The sequence below is a fragment of the Stenella coeruleoalba genome (assembly GCF_951394435.1).
Source record: "Stenella coeruleoalba genome assembly, chromosome: 10".
Lineage (NCBI taxonomy): Eukaryota > Metazoa > Chordata > Mammalia > Artiodactyla > Delphinidae > Stenella > Stenella coeruleoalba.
In genome coordinates this window covers 47,065,052-47,085,502 of record NC_137156.1, presented here as the reverse complement: position 1 = coordinate 47,085,502, position 20,451 = coordinate 47,065,052, and the positions used below count along the sequence as shown (strand labels likewise).

The window sequence follows — 20,451 nt, the reverse complement described above, 5'->3', positions numbered from 1 at the left end:
ACTTTCTTCCACACTTTATATGAAAAAGTCATGTAAAATTTGAGCATTTTTAGTCAAGTTAAAAATGTAATGGTTCACAAAAAATGAAGAATTTTAAAATAACAGCAGCCTCGTGAAGCATTCCATCTAGAGCAAAGATTATTTCTTTGAGCAGTTCACAATTAGTTGTGAATTTTTTATGAGCAAGTCATAATTAGTTACCACATCTGTAAAATAGAAGTTTTATATATTCTGTGATTTCCAAGATTAGTCTCAGCTTAAGCATTCTGTGATTCTAAAAATTCAAGGGGGTACAATAATTTGCTAGTGAGACATGGTTTATTTCAATATGAATAATAGGTGGTTTTGTTGTTTAAAAACCTTCCTATAAATTATGAAATTAAATATCACACAAAAATTGACACCATAAAATATTCTTGTTTCAGTAGTCATCATTATGAATCAAGTGTAAACTACTACTGTAATATTCAGTATAACATCACTCACACCCATCACTTGGAGAGCTATCAGGACTTGAAACGCCAACACAACTTGGTCAGAGATATAGAGCTACATTTTATTGAGAAGCAGATACTGAGTCTATCACGAGCTTTCTCATATCCTAAGAATGGACAAGTATTATTCTGAGAAAAAGTATCAAGTTATGTAATATTTAAATATATGATTTAAAGAAGGACCCTGTACTCCATCTAGACTCTAAAGCTTTAATTAACCAGGTTCCTTAAAAAAGACACAATACCCCATCATATTTCTACCATATTTCATTACTAAGTAAAATTTTCATGTACATTTCTATGACAGCCCAATTTAATATTTTAAAACATAAGTGTAAAGTAAATTTCATAAAATTTAAATTATAAATATATATCTATTGAATGTACCTATCTTGCAATAGTGTAGGTCTAGCTCAAAATAAACACAAAAACCAAAAACGTGTATGCCCAAAAAACCTCATCTGAAAGTTAAATTTTATGGTTTGATGTGCTGTAACAGCTTATTCTGTTTGAAATAATTACAAACACAACCTTCTACTTAATTGTATTTACTAAACTTTATCATATTAGAAGACAATTGGTAAACTACAGCATTTATTTCTGTAATCTTTATTATTAGGACAATTATATGGTCTTTGCTTCAGATACACTCTTCAGAAAGTTAATTACCAGCTTAAATCTTTGAGTTTCCTTTTTTTTTTTTTGCTTAGGTAATTTACTTAAAAAAAATTAAAAAAAGAAACTGCTTTCAACCATTGGAATTTATGAATATAAGTAATGAAACCATGCTATTGAAATGTTATATTTTATAATAATGATTCTGCTGATAAAAATATCACATGATGACAAAGTGTCTAGTGAAAAAGTATTTTCAAGAAAATACTATCATAATCATTATATAAATGGACTCTGAATATAGAAGACTAGAGATTACAATCCAAGGGTCTAATAAAGACTATATTACCTTCCTAAATATAATAATTCTCTGCTGTTTGGCTAATGCTGTATATTGACAGTAGCAGTAATTCTACTCCCTTTTGCAATAAGAATATGCATTTTAACATGAACCAAAACATTACTGAGTGTGCATATTTGAAAAATCAAATTGTCAAATGATTTACACATTAAATAACTTATTAAAATATCTAGTTATGCTTCCCATATTCACAGAATAAAAATACAGCCATCAGTTGAAAATTATTGTACTTTCAAAGAGTTTTCCTTCTTCTATGTCAGTATCATATATTTGTGTATATTAATAAAATGAAGCTTTACACATTTATTTCATGAAAGACAATGAATAAACCATCAAGTCTTATTTTTATCAATTTTTTCTTAATTCTATGTGAACAAAGCATATATTACAGTACCTTTGGATACTGTTTGACAGGAATCAATACCCTTTCTGAGAGCTTTATGTTTTTGTTGCTGATGACATCAAGATATTTCTTTTCTTCATCTTCCTTTTTTCCATCAGAACCTTGAAATTTTTCAATTTCTGAAAAAAATTCACAAGAAAAACATTAAATGAAATAAGAAGTCATCATAAATACACTGACTGTTCTTATCACTCCCTTTCTTAAATAAGATTTTGAAGAACCTTGATAAAGGGACTGAAAGCTATGCTACTGTACTGTCTGTACAATGATCTATATCAACTAAAACCAAAAAGCAATGACTGAAGATACAACTGTCTTCTGTGAAACAAAGGATGCATTTAATTAACTTTTAACGTCTTCAAACAAAATTTGAGAAAGAATATTCCCTTTAATTATTTAAAATATCTAAGCAAACATAAATTTCCTAGGAGCAATGAATAGAACAAATATATTTTAACGTTAAATGTTTTGTTTTTAGTCAGAATTGTTCCTAAGGAAAAATAACTGAAAATAGAAATCATCCATTATCTAAAATAGGGTAGTAAAGATAAACAGTATGCTATTTTATATTCTCACAAACTTAAATCCAATTAAAAAGGGGAGTCACAGAAAAGTCACATAAAGGATTAAATCTGTAAATGATATCATTCATATTCATCAACATGAAATTACCTACATAGATGTTTAAGAGGAAATACTAATTTATCCTTATGAGAATCTTCCCAAAGTGAATTTTTTTTTTTATTTATTAAGTTTTGTCTGCATTGGGTCTTCGTTGTTGTGCACGGGTTTCTCTAGTTGTGGCAAATGGGGGCTACTCTTCATTGTGGTGCACGGGCTTCTCTTGTTGCGGACCATGGGCTCTAGGTGTGCGGGCTTCAGTAGTTGTGGCATACAGGCTCAGTAGTTGTGGCTTGTGGGCTCTAGAGCACAGCCTCAGTAGTCTGGTGCATGGGCTTAGTTGCTCTGCAGCATGTGGGAACTTCCCAGATGAGGGCTCGAACCCATGTCCCCTGCACTGGCAGGCAGATTCTTAACCACTGCACCACCAGGAAAGTCCTGAATATCTTTCAAGCAAACGTACACTATTTATCCTTCCTTCCTTTTTAAAATTAATTTATTTGCCACAGAAATACAAAGGTTCGTAAGAGACTGCTACAAGCAACTATAGGCTAATAAAATGGACAACCTGGAAGAAATGGACAAATTCTTAGAAAGGTACAATCTCCCAAGACTGAATCAGGAAGAAATAGGAAAAAATGAACAGAAATTGAATTCATGATTAAAAAACTCTCAACTAACAAAAGTCCCGGACCAGATGCCTTCACAGGCAAAGTCTATCAAATGTTGAGAGAAGAGCTAACACCCATCCTTCTGAAAGTATTCCAAAAAACTGCAGAGGAAGGAACACTCCCAAGCTCCATCACCTTGGTACCAAAACCAGACAAAAATACCACAAAAAAAAAATTATAGGCCAATATTACTGGTGAACATTCCTCAACAAAATATTAGCAATCTGAATCCAACAAAACATTAAAAGGATCACACACCATGATCAAGTGCGATTTATCCTGGGGATGTGAGAATTTTTCAGTATCCACAAATCAATCAGTGTGATACACCACATCAACAAACTGAAGAATAAAAACGACATGATCATTTCAACAGATGCAGACAAGACTTTGGAAAAAATTCAACACTCATTTATGATAAAAACTCTCCAGAAAATTACAGAGGGAACATACCTCAACATAATAAAGGCCATATATGACAAGCCTATAGCTAACATCATACTCAATGGTGAAAAGCTGAAAGCAGTTCTTCTAGGATCAGGAACAAGACAAGGATGTCCACTCTTGCCACTTTTATTCAACATAGTCTTGGAAATTCTAGCCATGGAAATAATAGAAGAAAAAAATAAAAAGAATCCAAATTGGAAAAGACGAAATGAAACTGTCACTGTTTGCAGATGACATGATACTATACATAGAAAATCCTAAAGATGCTGCCAGAAAACTACTAGAATTCATCAACTAATTTGGTAAAGTTGCAGGATACAAAATTAATACACACAAATCTTTTGCATTTCTATACACTAGCAATTAAAGATCAGAAAGAGAAATTCAAGAAACAATTCCATTTACCATCTAATCAAAAACAAAATGTACCTAGGAATAAACCTACCTAAGGAGACAAAAGACCTGTACTCCAAAAACTATAAGATGCTGATGAAAGAAATAAAAGACAACAGAAACAGATGAAAAGATATACCATGTTCTTGGATTGGAAGAATCAATATTGTCAAAATGACTATAGTAGCCAAGGCAATGTACAGATTCAATGCAATCCTTATTGGTTTATCCTTGTCACTCTGTCATAGATATAAATTAAATTTGTCTGACATTATTTGCTCTCTACAAAGCTACCACTTAGGCATTTTTAGACATTTGAAATTTGATCACTTGATGATTAATTCCAACAAGTTTTCCATCAAGAAATGGGGCTGGATGAAATACCATTTCCACTGATTTTTCTGTTAATTTCTATACTTTCCTTTAAAAATTTCTTTTCGTTTTTTTTTCTTTTAATTGGGGTATATTGCTTGACAATATTTTGTTAGTTTCTGCTGTATAGCGAAGTGAATCAGCCATATGCATACATATATCCCCTCCTTTTTGGATTTCCTTCCCATTTAGGTCACCACAGAACATCGAGTAGAGTTCAATGCTATACAGCATCGTTCTCATTAGTTATCTATTTTATACATAGTGTATATATGTCAATCCCAATCCCCCAAGGCATCCCATCCCCCTTTCCCCCCTTGGAATCCATATGTTTGTTCTTTATGTCTGTGTCTCTATTTCTGCTTTGCAAACACTTTCATCTGTGCCATTTTTCTAGATTCCACATATATGCATTAATATACAATATTTGTCTTTTTGTGTCTGACTTACTTCACTCTGTATGACAGTCTCTAAGTCCATCCACGTCTCTACAAATGATCCAACTTTCTCCCTTTTAATGGCTGAGTAATTTTCCATTGTGTATATGTACCACATCTTCTTTATACATTCATCTGTCGATGGACTTTTAAGTTGCTTCCATGTCCTACTGTAAATAGTGCTTCAATGAACACTGGGGTGCATGTGTCTTTTTGAATTATAGTTTTCTCAGGGTATATGCCCAGTAGTGGGATTGCTGGGTCATATGGTAGTTCTATTTTTAGTTTTTTAAGGAACCTCCATACTGTTCTCCATATTGGCTATATCTATTTACATTCCCACCAACAGTGCAAGAGGGTTCCCTTTTCTCCACATCCTCTCCAGTATTTATTGTTTGTGGATATTTTGATGATGGCCATTCTGACCAGTGTGAAGCCATTGTAGTTCTGATTTGCATTTCTCTAATAATTAATGATGTTGAGCATCTTTTCATGTGCCTCTTGGTCATCTTTATGTTTTCCTTAAAATAATTTTATATTTATTTTGCCCTTTTGATAGTTTCAGGGAATTATCTCATCTTCCCTGATGTATCTATTAATATATGACTAATAGATCAGTCATTGCACTTCTCGACTGTATAGTCACAAAGTGGTATATACCAAACTTGCCTGATTTTAAAACCATGGAAAATAAGGCATACACACTTTTCCTTTTGTAAATTTAAAAATTACTTTAAATTTTTAAGGTAATTCTTTTTTTACTTCATAATTAATGCATATTCATTGTGGAATGTTCAGACAATATAGATATCCATAAAAATGGAAAGGCACTGATTATCATCCAGCAATAACTAATCAGTTTTTTATAGAGATGTTGAGTCATTTTATATAGTTATTTTTTTATACAGTCTCTATTTAAATATGGCTTCCATATTATTGGAAAAACATAATACATAAAGGAAAGCTTAATTTTGTTAAAAAGTGTTAAACTACAAAGATTTTAATAGTTTTGTTTTTCTTTCACTGTTTATGTGTTAAGATATAGATAGATAGATATTTAGATAGGTAGATAGATTCAAGGATTTATTTTAGCATTCATTAACTTATTTTTAGTGGCTATCACCACAGTACACCATAGGGTTATGTGGAGATTACAACAGAGTTAAATGTTGGTATGCCTGTATGCACCTTGCACAACTTCACTCATTGGTTTAAGTCAGATGGAAGGTACAGTAAGAAGGTATTCTCTTTATTATGGTAAAAACTACATAACATTATTTATCATTTTAGTCATTTTTAAGTGTATAGCTCAGTAGTGATAAGTACATTCACATTATTGTGCAACAGATCTCCATAACTTCTTAATGAATTGTCTAGAGTTTTAGTTTTGTAAGATGAAGAAGACATAATAAATATATATATATACCTAAAAAGGAGCACCAAAATATATAAACAATTATTAACAGACATAAAGGAAGAAATTGACAGCAATACAATAATAGTAAGGAAATTTAACACCCCACTTACATCAATGGATAGATCATTAAGACAGAAAGTCAACAAGGAAAGAGTGACCTTAGATGAAACATTAGACCACATGGATTTGATAGATTTGTACAGCACATTCCATCCAAATACAGCAGAATACACACTTTTGTCAAGGACACATGAAACTTTCTCAAGGAAAGACCATATGCTGGGACTCAAAACAAGTCTCAATAAATTAGAGGACTGAAATCAGATCAAACTTCTTTTCCAATGAAAATGCTATGAAAGTACAAATCAACTAAAAGAAGAAAACTGGAAAAATCACAAATATATGGAGACTGAACAACATGATACTGTACAACTACTGGGTCAATGAAGAAATCAAAGGAGAAATTAAAAAGTACCCGGAGACAAATGAAAATGAAAATGTGACATACCAAAAATCTATGAAATACAGAAAAGGTGTACTAAGAGGAAAGTTCACTGCAATACAGACCTACCTCAAAAAACAAGAAAAAGCTCAAATAAACAATCTTTACACTTAAAGGAAATTAAAAAAAGACGAACACATGAAAATATGCTCAACATCACTAATTATTAGAGAAATGCAAATCAAAACTACAGTGAAGTATCACCTCACACAGGTCAGAATGGCCATCATCAAAAAATCACCATCTGCATTGACGACCATCTGCATCGGCCACCTTTCACCTTTTCAGACATTGAGCCCAAACTACCTTTCTGAGTTCTAAAACTTCTGACTTGACATTTCCACCCTAAAATTTCCAAGAAACTTGAAACTCTAACTGAATTCAACTTAACTCTAAAGCTTATTCTTTCTGGTCACCCGAGAACAAGAAGAACCGGATCTTAGCCATTACCCATGAGCTGCTGCCTAACCCTCCTCACTGTGCAGGCAACAGTCACCGAGGCCCCTTGGTCCCACTGGGGCCCCTCAACCCCAGCCTCCACTCAGGGGCTCTCCACTACTCCAGACCCTTTCCATCCACTTCCACCTGTGGCAGCAGACTTTAAACTAGTTTCTTTGAAGACCATGCATGACTTATTTTTCACATCCTGGCTAGCTTTTTAAAACACAGATCTGAGCATTACACATTCCCCTTTTGTATAGCAGTATGGTATTTGTGTCATGTTTATTCCATGGCTCTACTGAGCATTCAGATTTTCTTTGTTGGATGAATGAGTGTCACTGCACTGACAAGTACCTGCTTCTCGCTGACTGAAGGTTAAATTCTTAATTTTTTTCCTGTCACTAATAATCAATCAGCCATTCCTTTCTCATCTCTGGCCACAGTCTAGTGTTGTCTCACACAGCGTTCCATCCTCACTCAGACCCTAAGCAGATTCATCCTTAGCATGCTTCCAAAGTCCTTAGTTTGCCACTCCTGATCCCTCCTGTGTCCTCTGATCGGTGAAGGGCTACTCTCCTGTCTTTAAAAGCTTGAACACTCATCTTGCATGACTATCCCATCCTGGGTCTCCCTTAATATTTTGTACTTTTTAAATACAGCACTTTTAATCACTTTGTACCGTTCTATTTACAACTGTTTTCCACCATTAAACTGTGACTTCCTTGAGGCCAGAGACCATATCACATTTATTATTATTTTTTACTCCCAGCACCCATTACAATAAATGATGAATTATAAACTCAAAATCGAACTACTCATCAGACTGTCCAAATAAGTTTTTCTAGAAAAAATGTCTCTTGGTATTTAAGTCAAAAACTTCATACAATATATGTGACTGTCAATACAATGATTTTTAGATCATTGCTTACATGGGAAAACTCATTTATTTCCACAAAACACAGCATTTTAAAATTCATATTTATTTCCACAAAATGCAATACAATAAATTTTATAATCTGGAGTGGTTTTAATCTCATGTTTGAATGTGCATGTTTGAAAGCCTAAGGGCAAAGGGACTGACATCTAAAAGAGGGGATGAGTATTCAAAACAACTACTTTTTACACCCTTATTGTTTAGTAAACATTAGGTGATATTATAAGCACTTTACAACCAAACATGATTTTGTTACTATATGTTGCTGTTTAGCTATAATTTTGGTTGTAGTTTAGAAAGTTGGCTGAAACTTTTGAGTTGACATGTAATGTATATAATTTTTCATATAAAATATTGAAAAATAAGCTCTCAAGATGGTCTTTTTTACTCAATATATTTGATTTTTTCCAGTGAATTACTAATGTTACATGGGAGCAGTCTGAAGTCATTAATAATTTACTTCTGATTTTCTCATATTCATAATCAACTATATTTCTAAAGCATGAGTAGAACATATGTCCTATGTTTGTGGGAAAAAATGAGAGACTTTACTTTTGCCAAAGGTATCTTGGGATACACCATCTTAATAAAAAGAAAACAACACATTTAAAATCAGCTGCTCAAGCTGCACTGTTTGTTCAAATTAAAATACTTTTTCTGAGCCTATTTTTACTGTGATAATTATCTAAATCAGAATATGTTCACCATTTTGACTAATTTTACAGAAATACTACACCCAGGTGTGTTTAAATTGGTTTTCATTTATTTTCAAGATGTTTAAAAGCCTAATTACATTAGGCACTCCTTGTGTTTAATTTTCCTGAATTGAATAAAGGTGGGCTATTATTCACTGGATTTAAAAATTCCTAACATGTCAACAGAAAAAAAGCATTTAAATAGAACTGAGTATGACCTGCTTCACATTCATCTGCTCCAGGGCAGAGTTTCTTCATCCAATACTTTCATCACTTAGCAAATGTTACAGAGAGTGTCTTACTGTGTGTAAGTAACTGGGAGGGAGAAGAAGTAACACTCTGTGCTCAAGTGCTAACTATCCAGTGGCTTATAATTCCAAGTATCACAGTGAATAGTTTATTTTATTGTTGTTCATACCATCCCTAATGTGTTACCTATATATTTCAATAAGCCATACTTATGTAAACCAAATTCACAAGTTTATTAAATACATTTGCAGTATTTATGAATGGCACAATTAATAAACTGGGAACCCATCTTCAATGGGTCAATGCTATAGGAGCATTGATCTTGATGAATAATATATGCAAATGGTACCCAATTATGACACTGGTATATAGAAGAAATTCTGAGATTCCATATATATATATATATATATATATATACCCCTACCTTGTTGGATTGCTTTGAAATTAGCTAGGATATAATTTATGGGCTTGGTGTTTGTAGTGATTTCCAATCTTCAGAAAAAATTTACCAACATTTTCCCTTGACCCCAGTCATCTTTTCCCAACTAATAAAGAGGGAAGCTCCTATAATGAATCAAGGGCAAATAATCAAGGGCTATATTAGAAAATAAAATTTCTACAGTAGTTAAAGATGATTTTTTTTTTAGCTTCTTGGATCCATTCTACTTTCCATTTGTTCTTCCTATTCCTCTTTTTAGTTATCCCCATGCAGCTCTGATAAAACAGACTGGCCATATCTTATGAAGGGCCTCTGATCACCATGGCGTGGTGCTGAACAAATGCACACAAAGGCCTGTCTCTGGCTGCTCTTCTTTAGATGCAGTGAGAAAAGTTTTATTCTTTGAGTTTGCGTTCTTCTGCCTCTCCTCGCCAATAAAGCAGTAAATCCTTGAGGAATGAAACCATCCCTGGACCTAAGAGAAAGGGGCCAGTGTCTGGTTGCTACTCAGCCTGAATTTCATCTTAAGGTAGGCTTGATTCCATAGGTCTCACAAACGGCATAGCTTGTCATGATAAACTATAGAATTCTATCTCTATGGACTTGCCTCTTCTGAACTTTCCACACAAATGGAATCACACACCGTGTGGCCTGTTATGCCTCGCTTGTTTCACTTAGTGTATCGTTCTTGAGGTTCATTCATGTTGTAGCATATATTGGTACTTCATTCCTTTTTACAGCCAAATAATATTCTACTGTATGTATACATCTTTTTTTTTTTTTAACCCCATTCATCAGCTGATGGGAATTTAGGTTGTTTCTACATTTTTGATAAAATACCTAGCGTTGTTTTGAGCATTTGTGCACCAGTTTTTGTGTGGATATTTGTTTTTAGTTCTCTTGACTAGATTCCTAGCGGTGGAATTAACTCAGTCATACAGTTTCTATATGCTTAACATTCTGAACAATTGCCAAACTACTTTCCAAAGTTACTGTATCATATTAAAATCCAACACTTGTTATTTTCTATCTTATTTTAGCCATCTTAGTGTGTATGAAGTTGTACCTCATTCTGACTTTGATTTGCACTTTTAATAACTATGTTGACATCTTTTAATGTGATTGCTGGTAATTTGCATATATTCTATGGAGAAATGTATACTCTAATCCATTGCCTATTTTTATTTAAATTAAGTCTTTTCCTATTGATTTGAAGATTTCCTTATATTCTTGGATACAAGTCTCTTATCACACAGTAATTTGCAAGTATTTTCTCCTATTCTGTGTGTTTTCTTTTCATTTCCTTGATGGTATCATTTGTACCACATAAGTTTTAATTTTTATGTAGTCCAATTTTTCTCTCTCTTTTGTGGTCACCTTTTATGTCATATCTAAGAAACGATTGCCTAACTCATGGTCAAAAAGATTTATTCCCATAAAATTTTATAATTTCAGTTCTTACATTTAGGTCTCTGATCTATGTTGAACTAATTTTCTGTATATGGTGTGAGGTAGGGGTCCAACTTCATTTTGCTGCATGTAGATATCCACTTGCCCCACCACCATTTATCAAAAGGACTATTGTTCCACACTGAATGTTCTTGGCACCCTTCTTAAGAATCTATAGTGTGAAGATCTATTTCTGCATTTTCAAATCTATTCTATTGATTTTTCTGTCTATCCTTATGTCAATACCACACTGTCAATACTACGCTGTCTTGATTACGTCAGTTTGTAGTAAATTTTGAAATCAGGAACTATGAGTTTTCCAAATTTGTACATCTGTTTCATGACTGTTTTGGCTATTTAGGTCTCTTGGATTCCCATATGAATTTTTGGATTAATTTGCCAGTGTATGAAAGAAAGCAGCGGGAATTTTTATAGGAATTGCAAAGAATCTGTATGTCAATCAAGGAATTTTGTCACCTTAATAATATTTAGTCTTTCAAATCACAGACATGGGATGCATTTCCCTCTGTTTAGGTCTCCTTTAATGTCTTTCAAGAATGCATTGTAACTTCATAAATTCCTTATACTTCTTTTGTCAAACTCAATCCTAAATAATTTATTCTTTTAGATGCTACTGTAAATGGAATTATTTTCTTAATTTCATTTTGGATCATTCATCTCTGACAGAGAAATACAATTTATTTGTGTACAATCATGTGTCCTGTAACCTTGCTGTATTTTTTTATTAGTTCTAATATCTTCGTGTAGATGCCTCAGGATTTTCTACATCAATTACATTTTGATATTTACATTCTCTTACCAATCTTTGTTTCCCACCATAAATTCTTTAGAAGAGAGTATCACTACATTATTCTTCCAAATCACTAACGTTTTTAATAAAATAAATTTAGGAAAGAAGACTGAATCAGAAATTTCTTAGTCACCAAACAAAAGTTCTCCCCTAGAAAAATAAATACATTTTGTTATAGAGCACAGATTATATTTTTATCCTAGTAAAATTGAAATTATTATTGTGAAATAATGACAGCACTCTGAAAATCTTTTCTGAGCTAAAGAAAGAAAAAAAGCCCTTGGGCAATGGATATTCAATAAATCTTCACTGAATGAATATAAAAATGAAGGGCATGTATAAAAATATATGAAGTGTGCGCAGTCCAACTAAGAAAAATCCATGAATTCTCATCCCCAGAGGAAAGTCTTAGTACAGAAAAGGGTGCCTGAGCACTGATTCCCTGGTTTAGGCTGGACAGCACAGCCACTTAGCTCTATTTTATATGAACAAATTGGGGGGAAAAAAGAACAGGACTGAACATTAGAAATTATTTTTAATTTAAATTAATGAAATAATTGGGAACAATGTTTTGCATGTTGTTAAGCTGACTGTGACTAAAAATATTAAAACAGAGATCGAATAAGCATCTGTCATGGATTCTACAAAGTGATCTTCCATTCTAGGTAGGGGAGTGGACCAAGTGACCTCAAAGCTCCATGTAGGATCTATAATTATATTAATAAAAAGAACTCAAGTCCTTAATAAAAAGTGAATATTGTTTTCATAAAATGAAACTTGGAACGTCTGTCTAGACCAACTCTTACCATTTGCAGGGCCTGTAGTAATTGTGCAAATAGGAGCCCTTATACCATAAGGCTAAATATTTAAAAGTTACAAACCAAGTTAACAAAGTATTAAATAAAATAAGTTCTATTCTTCTACAATGACAAATACCCTTCCAACTTAATATTGGTATTACTATTCATTAGTTCCTAATCAGCAGACTTACACTTAGGTGTAAGACCTGATGGAATTTAGATGTCTCAGACTCCTTCAAGTTCTGTGCAAGAACAGATGGCATGGGAAGAGCCAGGTTACTCTCAGCTGTATCCAGTACCACAAGGTGAAGCCCACATCTGTGTGGACATCCATCCCACACGACCAAATTGCACAGAGCCATATATTAGAATTCTTTAGGTCTGGGGTGGGCACATCTGTGGTATGGTCTGTCCTTAGAAAGATGGACACTCAGCCCACACCACCAAGCTCCACCATACATCCCCTGCACACATTCTTTAGGCTTGGGGTATGCACCCCTGTGGCGTGGTCTGTCTATGGGAAGAGAGACACCCAGCCCACACTACCAAGCTCCAGCCATACATCCCCTGAATGTAGTCATTCCTTGGAAACCTTCAGGCTAGATGTTCATACACTAGCAATGAGGTCTGCCCTCAGGAAGATAGTCCCAAGAAATATATTTAAATAGGCCCTAGAAGTGGGTATGGGGTCAAATGGGCAGGGATTTGGGTGTTTCAGGTGTGTCTAGAATATGTTCTAGAAAATGGGGGTGGGGGCGTCAACTCTACATTGGCACAACAATTTGGTCCTATGAGGCTCCTTGCCACAGGGGGAGGTACAGCCAGAGAAGAACCACAGGGGGCTTCCACAGAGCAAAGCGCTCAGAGCAGGGCCCCTCTGGCCCAGGGTTAATTAAGATAGAACCATGTTGGTCATTCTATAACCTACTTTGTCCTCTTGCATTTTACCAAGCAGGATAAAAATCACAATGACAAAAGAATTTGTACAATAATTAGAGCGACTACTTAAGCTTTTAATCTTATGAGAAAAATTCAGAACAAAGATTCAGAACATGAACATTTCAATCAAAAATAAGGTATTAGATGATAATAAATGAATTTGTCATATACAGGTAATTTCAAGATCCCTTGGATATGTAAGCTAACTTAACAGTCTTATGTTTTCCCTAAAATGCCATCACAATCTGAGGCAAATGTGATAAAGATATATACCATAATATCAAGTTACAACTTATACACTCTATTGTGAACATAGATCAAACAGTATTTCTAAAAACCTGTATTTTCCTGTGGTACAATCAAATCAACATGAATTCTAACTGGTATCATATACAATACATGCTCAATCATTTACAGGAACTGTTCCTTAAGATTACTCTGAGAACACTGCTTCTAAGAAAATGGGTCCAGAAGGAGTTTACTATTATAGTAAGACATGTATAGCCAATTCGATTATTTATCACACTAAGCATTAAAAATGAGCTTTCTTGAGCTCCGTCTTTTAGGCTAATAAACATGAAAGCAGAGCAGAAATAGAGACACAGATGTAGAGAACAAACATATGGACACCAAGGGGGGAAAGTAGCAGGGTGCTGGTGGTGGTGTGATGAATTGGGATATTGGGATTGACATATATACACTAATATGTATAAAATGGATAACTAATAAGAACCTGCTGTATAAAAAAATAAAATAAAATTCAAAAAAAAAAAAAGAAAGAAAAGAAAGCCCTCCCGTGTGTCTAGTAAGGACAAAGTACATGAATTTATAAATACAGATTTTAGAGTAGAGATAAAACTTCTAAAGCTTATATAAACAGATGAAAGAAGTTTATATAAAAATAGAACAGAAAAGGTATAATTAAAATGTGGCAGATGTGGCAGACTTTTGAAAGACATTTTGAAAGTTGTAAGAAAGGGTTGTGAATGTTAAGATGCTTAGAACAAAAGTGCACAGTTCATATTAAAATGTCCAAGATACTTTAAGACATCACATAAATGGCGTCTAGCTAGTATAAATAATAGAACACAATGAACTATACGTAGAAAAATACATGCCTTTAACAAAACAATAAGTTTGTGAATCAAACTTTCAATTTTGCTTTGGACAAATGGATTAGAAGAATGAAACATTTTATCCTATAACCTTAAAACACTAGTTACTTTATAAGGTCATTAGTGCTTTAATGCCTTAAGATAGTGGAGAGAAGACTATTTCTATAAAAGACAGCCAATGTTCAGCAATATCAATGTTCACACATTTCAAAGTTATGCACTTTCGTAAAATTAAAGACATAAATGTTTCAAGGATGTGTAATCTATCTTCTTGGTTTTAGAAATCTTTTTTCTTATAGATATCCAAGAAGTCATCTTTAAATAACTCTTTGGGTCAAAAACTCTACATAGTTACTTAAATGCACATGCAATAAGTATTTGTTATTTAAGATGTAGTTTTCCAGCAATATGTAAAAGTAACTTTACTTAAAAATAAATCCATACTAAGTAGTATAGGGCTTGTGTTTATTCCAATTATACACTTCATACTAGTACACGCATTCGATTATAGTTGGAAATACTATTATAATACAGTTACACCATTTCCCAAATATCAGTGAATAAGAATTTTGCCATTAAATTTTCAGAAACTGTGTTCTTCAGATTCTCATACCAACTTTGACTAATAATTGACCATTCAATTCAACTTCATAATCTGTGGGTCAGAAGCATAGAAATGTGGCAACTCCCCTGATCTTTTATCTCTTTATCCCTTTATATCAAAGACATTACTCAGTCTTTCCAGTGTCCTTTCAAAATATTTTCAGGATACAAATATACATGCAAGTATATTCAAGTATGATATATCCATATTCAAGTATGAGATAAGAAGCATTATGCTACATAATACAATCACAGATACATAGAAATAGATATATGATTGATACACAGACACATAATAGAGAGAGATGGATGGATGGATGGATGGATGGATGGATGGACGGACAGATGGCATTGTTCACCTGACTTCCTGTCCTTACCTCACATGTAGACATACTGCTGTTGGTCTGACTTCTCCACATCCAGACATGCAAGGCAGTGTGTTGGCATATGCACCATTTAACAAGTCAAGGCTATAAATTTCCACCTAATGATATTTAACTATGTATCTACCTACCCACACATACATAAAACATCTATATTATATATGTAATAAATATGTTGTCAGTAGAAAAAGAATAACATACAAGTAAGCAAAGAGCAGAATGGAAAAAGATTAAATAATCCCACAGTTGCTACTGTCAAACTTTTATCTATGCATCCACATTTCAAACAAGATTTTGTATATTCAACAAACATTGATTATCTATTATGTGACAGACATTGTTCAAGGTGATTGGGACATATCAGTGAATAAAAACAAATTAAAGGACTCTGTAACCCATACTATAAATTTAGACTATCTAAATTTATATATATATATATATATGTGTATATATATATAAACACATTAATAACAAAAATTTAATTATTTTAAATGGTATAATTTGCTATCCAGACATGTATTCCAATACATGTTGTAAATGTCTGTTTTACCACCAAATCAAACTTACATGACTAGCAAGACTGCTGGCTCTGTCCTGTAAAGGAATGGGAGCGAGCATCCTTACATGACAAAATCCAATACCTATTTAGCCCTGAAGGGAGCAGGTAAATATTCTACCAATTTATCTCACAACATGCTTGAAGCCAAACTGAAAATCCATGTAAAAGTGGATTTTAAATTTGAACGAAGGTCTATATCAAATGAGAAGTACATATTACAAAACCCAGGGAAATTTAAAAGGAATCCACAAAACTATTGTTATCTAATCATTATCATATGAATTATGCTGTTTTTGACATCTGTCACCCCAACTGATTATCACATGGCTAAACGTAATGCCATCTCTATGGTCTGAGGAGCATTCCGTGCAAAGATTATTGTAAAAGATACTGGAGTTTCGACAGGAGGAAGTAGAAAAGGCAAAAAGTGTTTTCAACATCTCTCTCAGGGTAGGAAGAGCAAAAAGTGTTTTCAACATCTCTCACCCCTGCCACTCTCCTTTCCTGATATGTGAGAAAAAGTTAAAAGGGAAGATTTGAAGACAAGAATCAAAGACAGAGGCAGATCATATATTTTGTGAAAGTGGGTGAGCTTCATATTTGGTGATTTACAGAGCATTCCTCAAAGTATGGTATAAGGTCTTACACACCCCATATGTACATGGAATGCATGTACATATACACACACATTCACACACTCACTAACTACCACCGTACCATCAGATATTGAGAATACTACACAAAGTGCTATTTAGAGCTAATGTCTCATAAGCAAGAAATATTGAAAATAGTTTGGCTTTTATTTATCTGTTAAGAAAAATTATTATCAAAGAACCTCAGACCACCCACTTTATTGGGTGGAACAGTAGAAAATAGAGATGATATTCCTAATAATTCTCTGGTTAAATAATAAATTCCTGATAAACACTTAGGTGCTAGTCACGATAGAAAACTTAAAGCATATTATTTTACTATTCTTTACTATTTACTATTTTACTAATCTAGCGAATAGATTATCTCTTTTCTAGAAATGTTATATTTCTTCACGTGCTTCCACTTAAGAAATATTCACAAGACAAATTACTTTATCAGAGAAACATGAACAGGAATGGTTAACTTAACATTGATCCACAAACAACAACATAATCACTGATTTGTTTCAATGATTTTAAAGATGAGGTTAAGAAACTCTGCCAGAATTAGTCTCTAAAATAAAGACAGAGGAGAAAGTCAGGAAAAGGTACAGGTCACCAAGCCACTGAACTTTTCTTAACAATACTCTAAAGCAGGGGTCCCCCAAACCCCAGTCCACAGACCGGTACCAGTCCTCGGCCTGTTAGGAACCAGGCTAAACAGCAGGAGGTGAGTGGTGGGAGAGCAAGCAAAGCTTCATTTCCCACTCCCCATCACTCGCATTACCGCCCAAACCATTCCCCCACTTCCCCGGTCCATGGAAAAATTGTCTTCTATGAAACTGGTCCCTGGTGCCAAAAAAGGTTAGGGACCGCTGCTCTCAAGTACTACCAAGTTCCATCTACAATGAATACTTAAAAAAAAAAAAAAAACTTGCAAATTTCAAACCCAACCTAAATTCTTTCTCTCTTTCTCTAAATACACATATGCACAAACACACACAGTTCTAAAAGATCCTCTTCAGTTTAACTCTTATATTGGGGTAACTCCAAAAAACAAACATGTCATAAACTAAGCATCTGAATTCTTGTAAACATCAGTTAGTTGTTATCAAAAGATAATGTGTATTCCTCATCAAATAAAATCATCCCGTAACATTAAATTATGTTAAAAGAAAATACTATATATTGTGTTGGCCAAAGAGTGCCATCGGTTTTTAAGTAAAAATAAAAGACACATTTTTCATTTTCACCAAGAACTTTATTGAACAGCGTATTCACCCTTTTGTTTAACTAGCTTCTGTCATTTTTCAGGCAACTTCATAATTCCATCTTCCCAAAACTTTTTATCTTTTGGAGCAAAGAACTGTTCCAGTTGCCTTTTACAGTCTTCCAGGGAATTGAAATTCTTTCCATTAACAGAATTTTGTAAAGACCTAAATAAATGGAAATTCGAAGGCGCAATGTCTGGTGAATACGGCAGATGCATCAGAACTTCCCAGCCAAGCTGTAACAGTTTTTGCTTGGTCATAAAGAAACATGCAGTCTTACGTTATTCTGATGGAAGATTATGCATTTTCTGTTGACTAATTCCAGGCGCTTTTCGTCCCGTGCTGCTTTCAGTTGGTCTAACTGGGAGCAGTACTTGTTGGAATTAATTGTTTGGTTTTCCTGAAGGATCTCATAATAGAGGACTCCCTTCCAATACCACCATATACACAGCATCACCTTCTGTGGATGAAGACTGGCCTTTGGTGTGGTTGGTGGTGGTTCATTTCTCTTGCCCCATGATCTCTTCCATTCCACATTATTGTACAGTATCCACTTTTCATCACCTGTCATAATTTGTTTTAAAAGTGGAACGTTTTCATTACATTTATGTAGAGAATCACATGCAGAAATACGGTCAAGAAGTTTTTTTTTCACTTAACTTATGTAGAACCCAAACATCAAAGCGATTCACATAACCAAGCTGGTGCAAATGATTTTCAATGCTTGATTTGTACATTTTGAGTATGTTGGCTATCTCTTGCGTGGTATAATGCTGACTATTCTCAATTAATGTCTCGATTTGATCACTATCAACTGTGGAGCATCATTCAGTGAGAAATCTCCAGCACAAAACTTCGCAAACCACTTTTGACATGTTCGATCAGTCACAGCACCTTCTCCATATACTGCACAAACCTTTCTTGCATTTCAGTTGCATTTTTACCTTTCTTGAAATAATAAAGCATAATGTGGTGAAAATGTTGTTTTTCTTCCATCTTCAACATTAAAATGGCTACACAAAAATTCACCAATTTTGATAAGTCTCTTTTTATATGCTTGCTGATATGACAGCTGTCACGTACAATCTAACAAAATTGTTTTGAATGAAGTTAAAAACAACTAAGTGCTACAAGAGCCATCTTACGAGAAAAAAATGAACAAACTTTTTGGCCAGCCCAATATATAAAATTATCAAGGGAAGAACTGGCCCTTGATAGAACAGATTTAATAGAATCATACAGAAAAAAGAAGCCAGATTGTAGTCATAATATTTCAGAGATGAAATGAGGCTGGGAAATAATATCCTTTTTGTAATAGAAAATAAATGCCTTAAACTTCTTATTCTACTGCATGTGTGTTTGTTTTCTTAAATAGGTTTTAGGCCAAGAGACACAAGTAATGATGAAACACTTTGGTATTTAATATAAGAATAAAATTGTTTAGAAAATAAGTATCAACTGTGAGATTCTGTCCACAGCAAACTGGACAGTCTTGTCTTTTATCCCTTGCAGATCTTTCTCTCTGAAAGCTCAAATTCTGTTTTTTGCCTTTTGATGTTTCACTTGTTTACTTTGAGATTTGATTTATACTGCAGAAAATGCATTCATGGCAAAATTTCCTTGTGCAGAAAATACTACTGTTGGACTGTCGATATGCTTTATTTTTTTAACTCCACTATATACATTTTATACCATTCCGCCACATGAAGAAAAGGATTATATATCACATTAGAAGCATCGCTCATGATTATAGAAATGCAGGTATGAAATTTTAATATATTATGGGATCTTTTCATACCAAATAGGATTGTGACCTCCAGGAACATCTCCCCAACAACGGTTCCACAAACAACTGTGCCTTATTATTTGAAATTAACAGCCCTTGCCGTGACTATTTCCGATTTCATTCTGGCACTCTAGAAAGCTGTAATAATATGACATTTCAGAGAATAAAACTTTCTGGAAATGGTAACTTAGGTAAATTATAAAGCCATACAAATGTTGACTGGTGGTAACAGTTGGGTAAGGTCATACAGACCAGTCCTCCCTCAGGTAACAAAAAATTAACACTGAACATAACAAAGAGAAGCAGCTAACTGAAGGCACTGAAGAAGGACCAGAAGCACGCCTGGAAATGGTGACATCATTTTCACTCACATCCCTTGAACCAGAATTCATTCACAGGACTGCAGCTTATCTGAAAGGGAGATGCAGAAAGGTAGTTTTCTCTTTTTGTCTGAGTGCCCAGAAAGAGGAAACTGGCTGAGCAGCAAGTCTCTGTCACTCTCAGATTTTGCCCACAGCAGCAAAATTTAGCTGGACAATAGGTACTGGTCACATATACTTTCCTCCCACCCCTCACAAAACACAATAATCAATTTCCTCTTATTTTCATTCA

General features: G+C 33.9%; 1 protein-coding gene across 1 annotated transcript in view; it reads right to left on the bottom strand.

Moving 5' to 3' along the window:
* The window catches only part of KHDRBS2 (KH RNA binding domain containing, signal transduction associated 2), a gene marked incomplete at its 3' end in the record, with an annotated part of 661,356 nt that overhangs the window by 561,300 nt on the left and 79,605 nt on the right, over window positions 1-20,451 (bottom strand). The window contains exon 2 of the mRNA XM_079934322.1: window positions 1,865-1,992. Coding sequence (XP_079790448.1) covers window positions 1,865-1,992 — 128 coding nt within the window. The remainder of the gene's footprint in view (window positions 1-1,864; window positions 1,993-20,451) is intronic.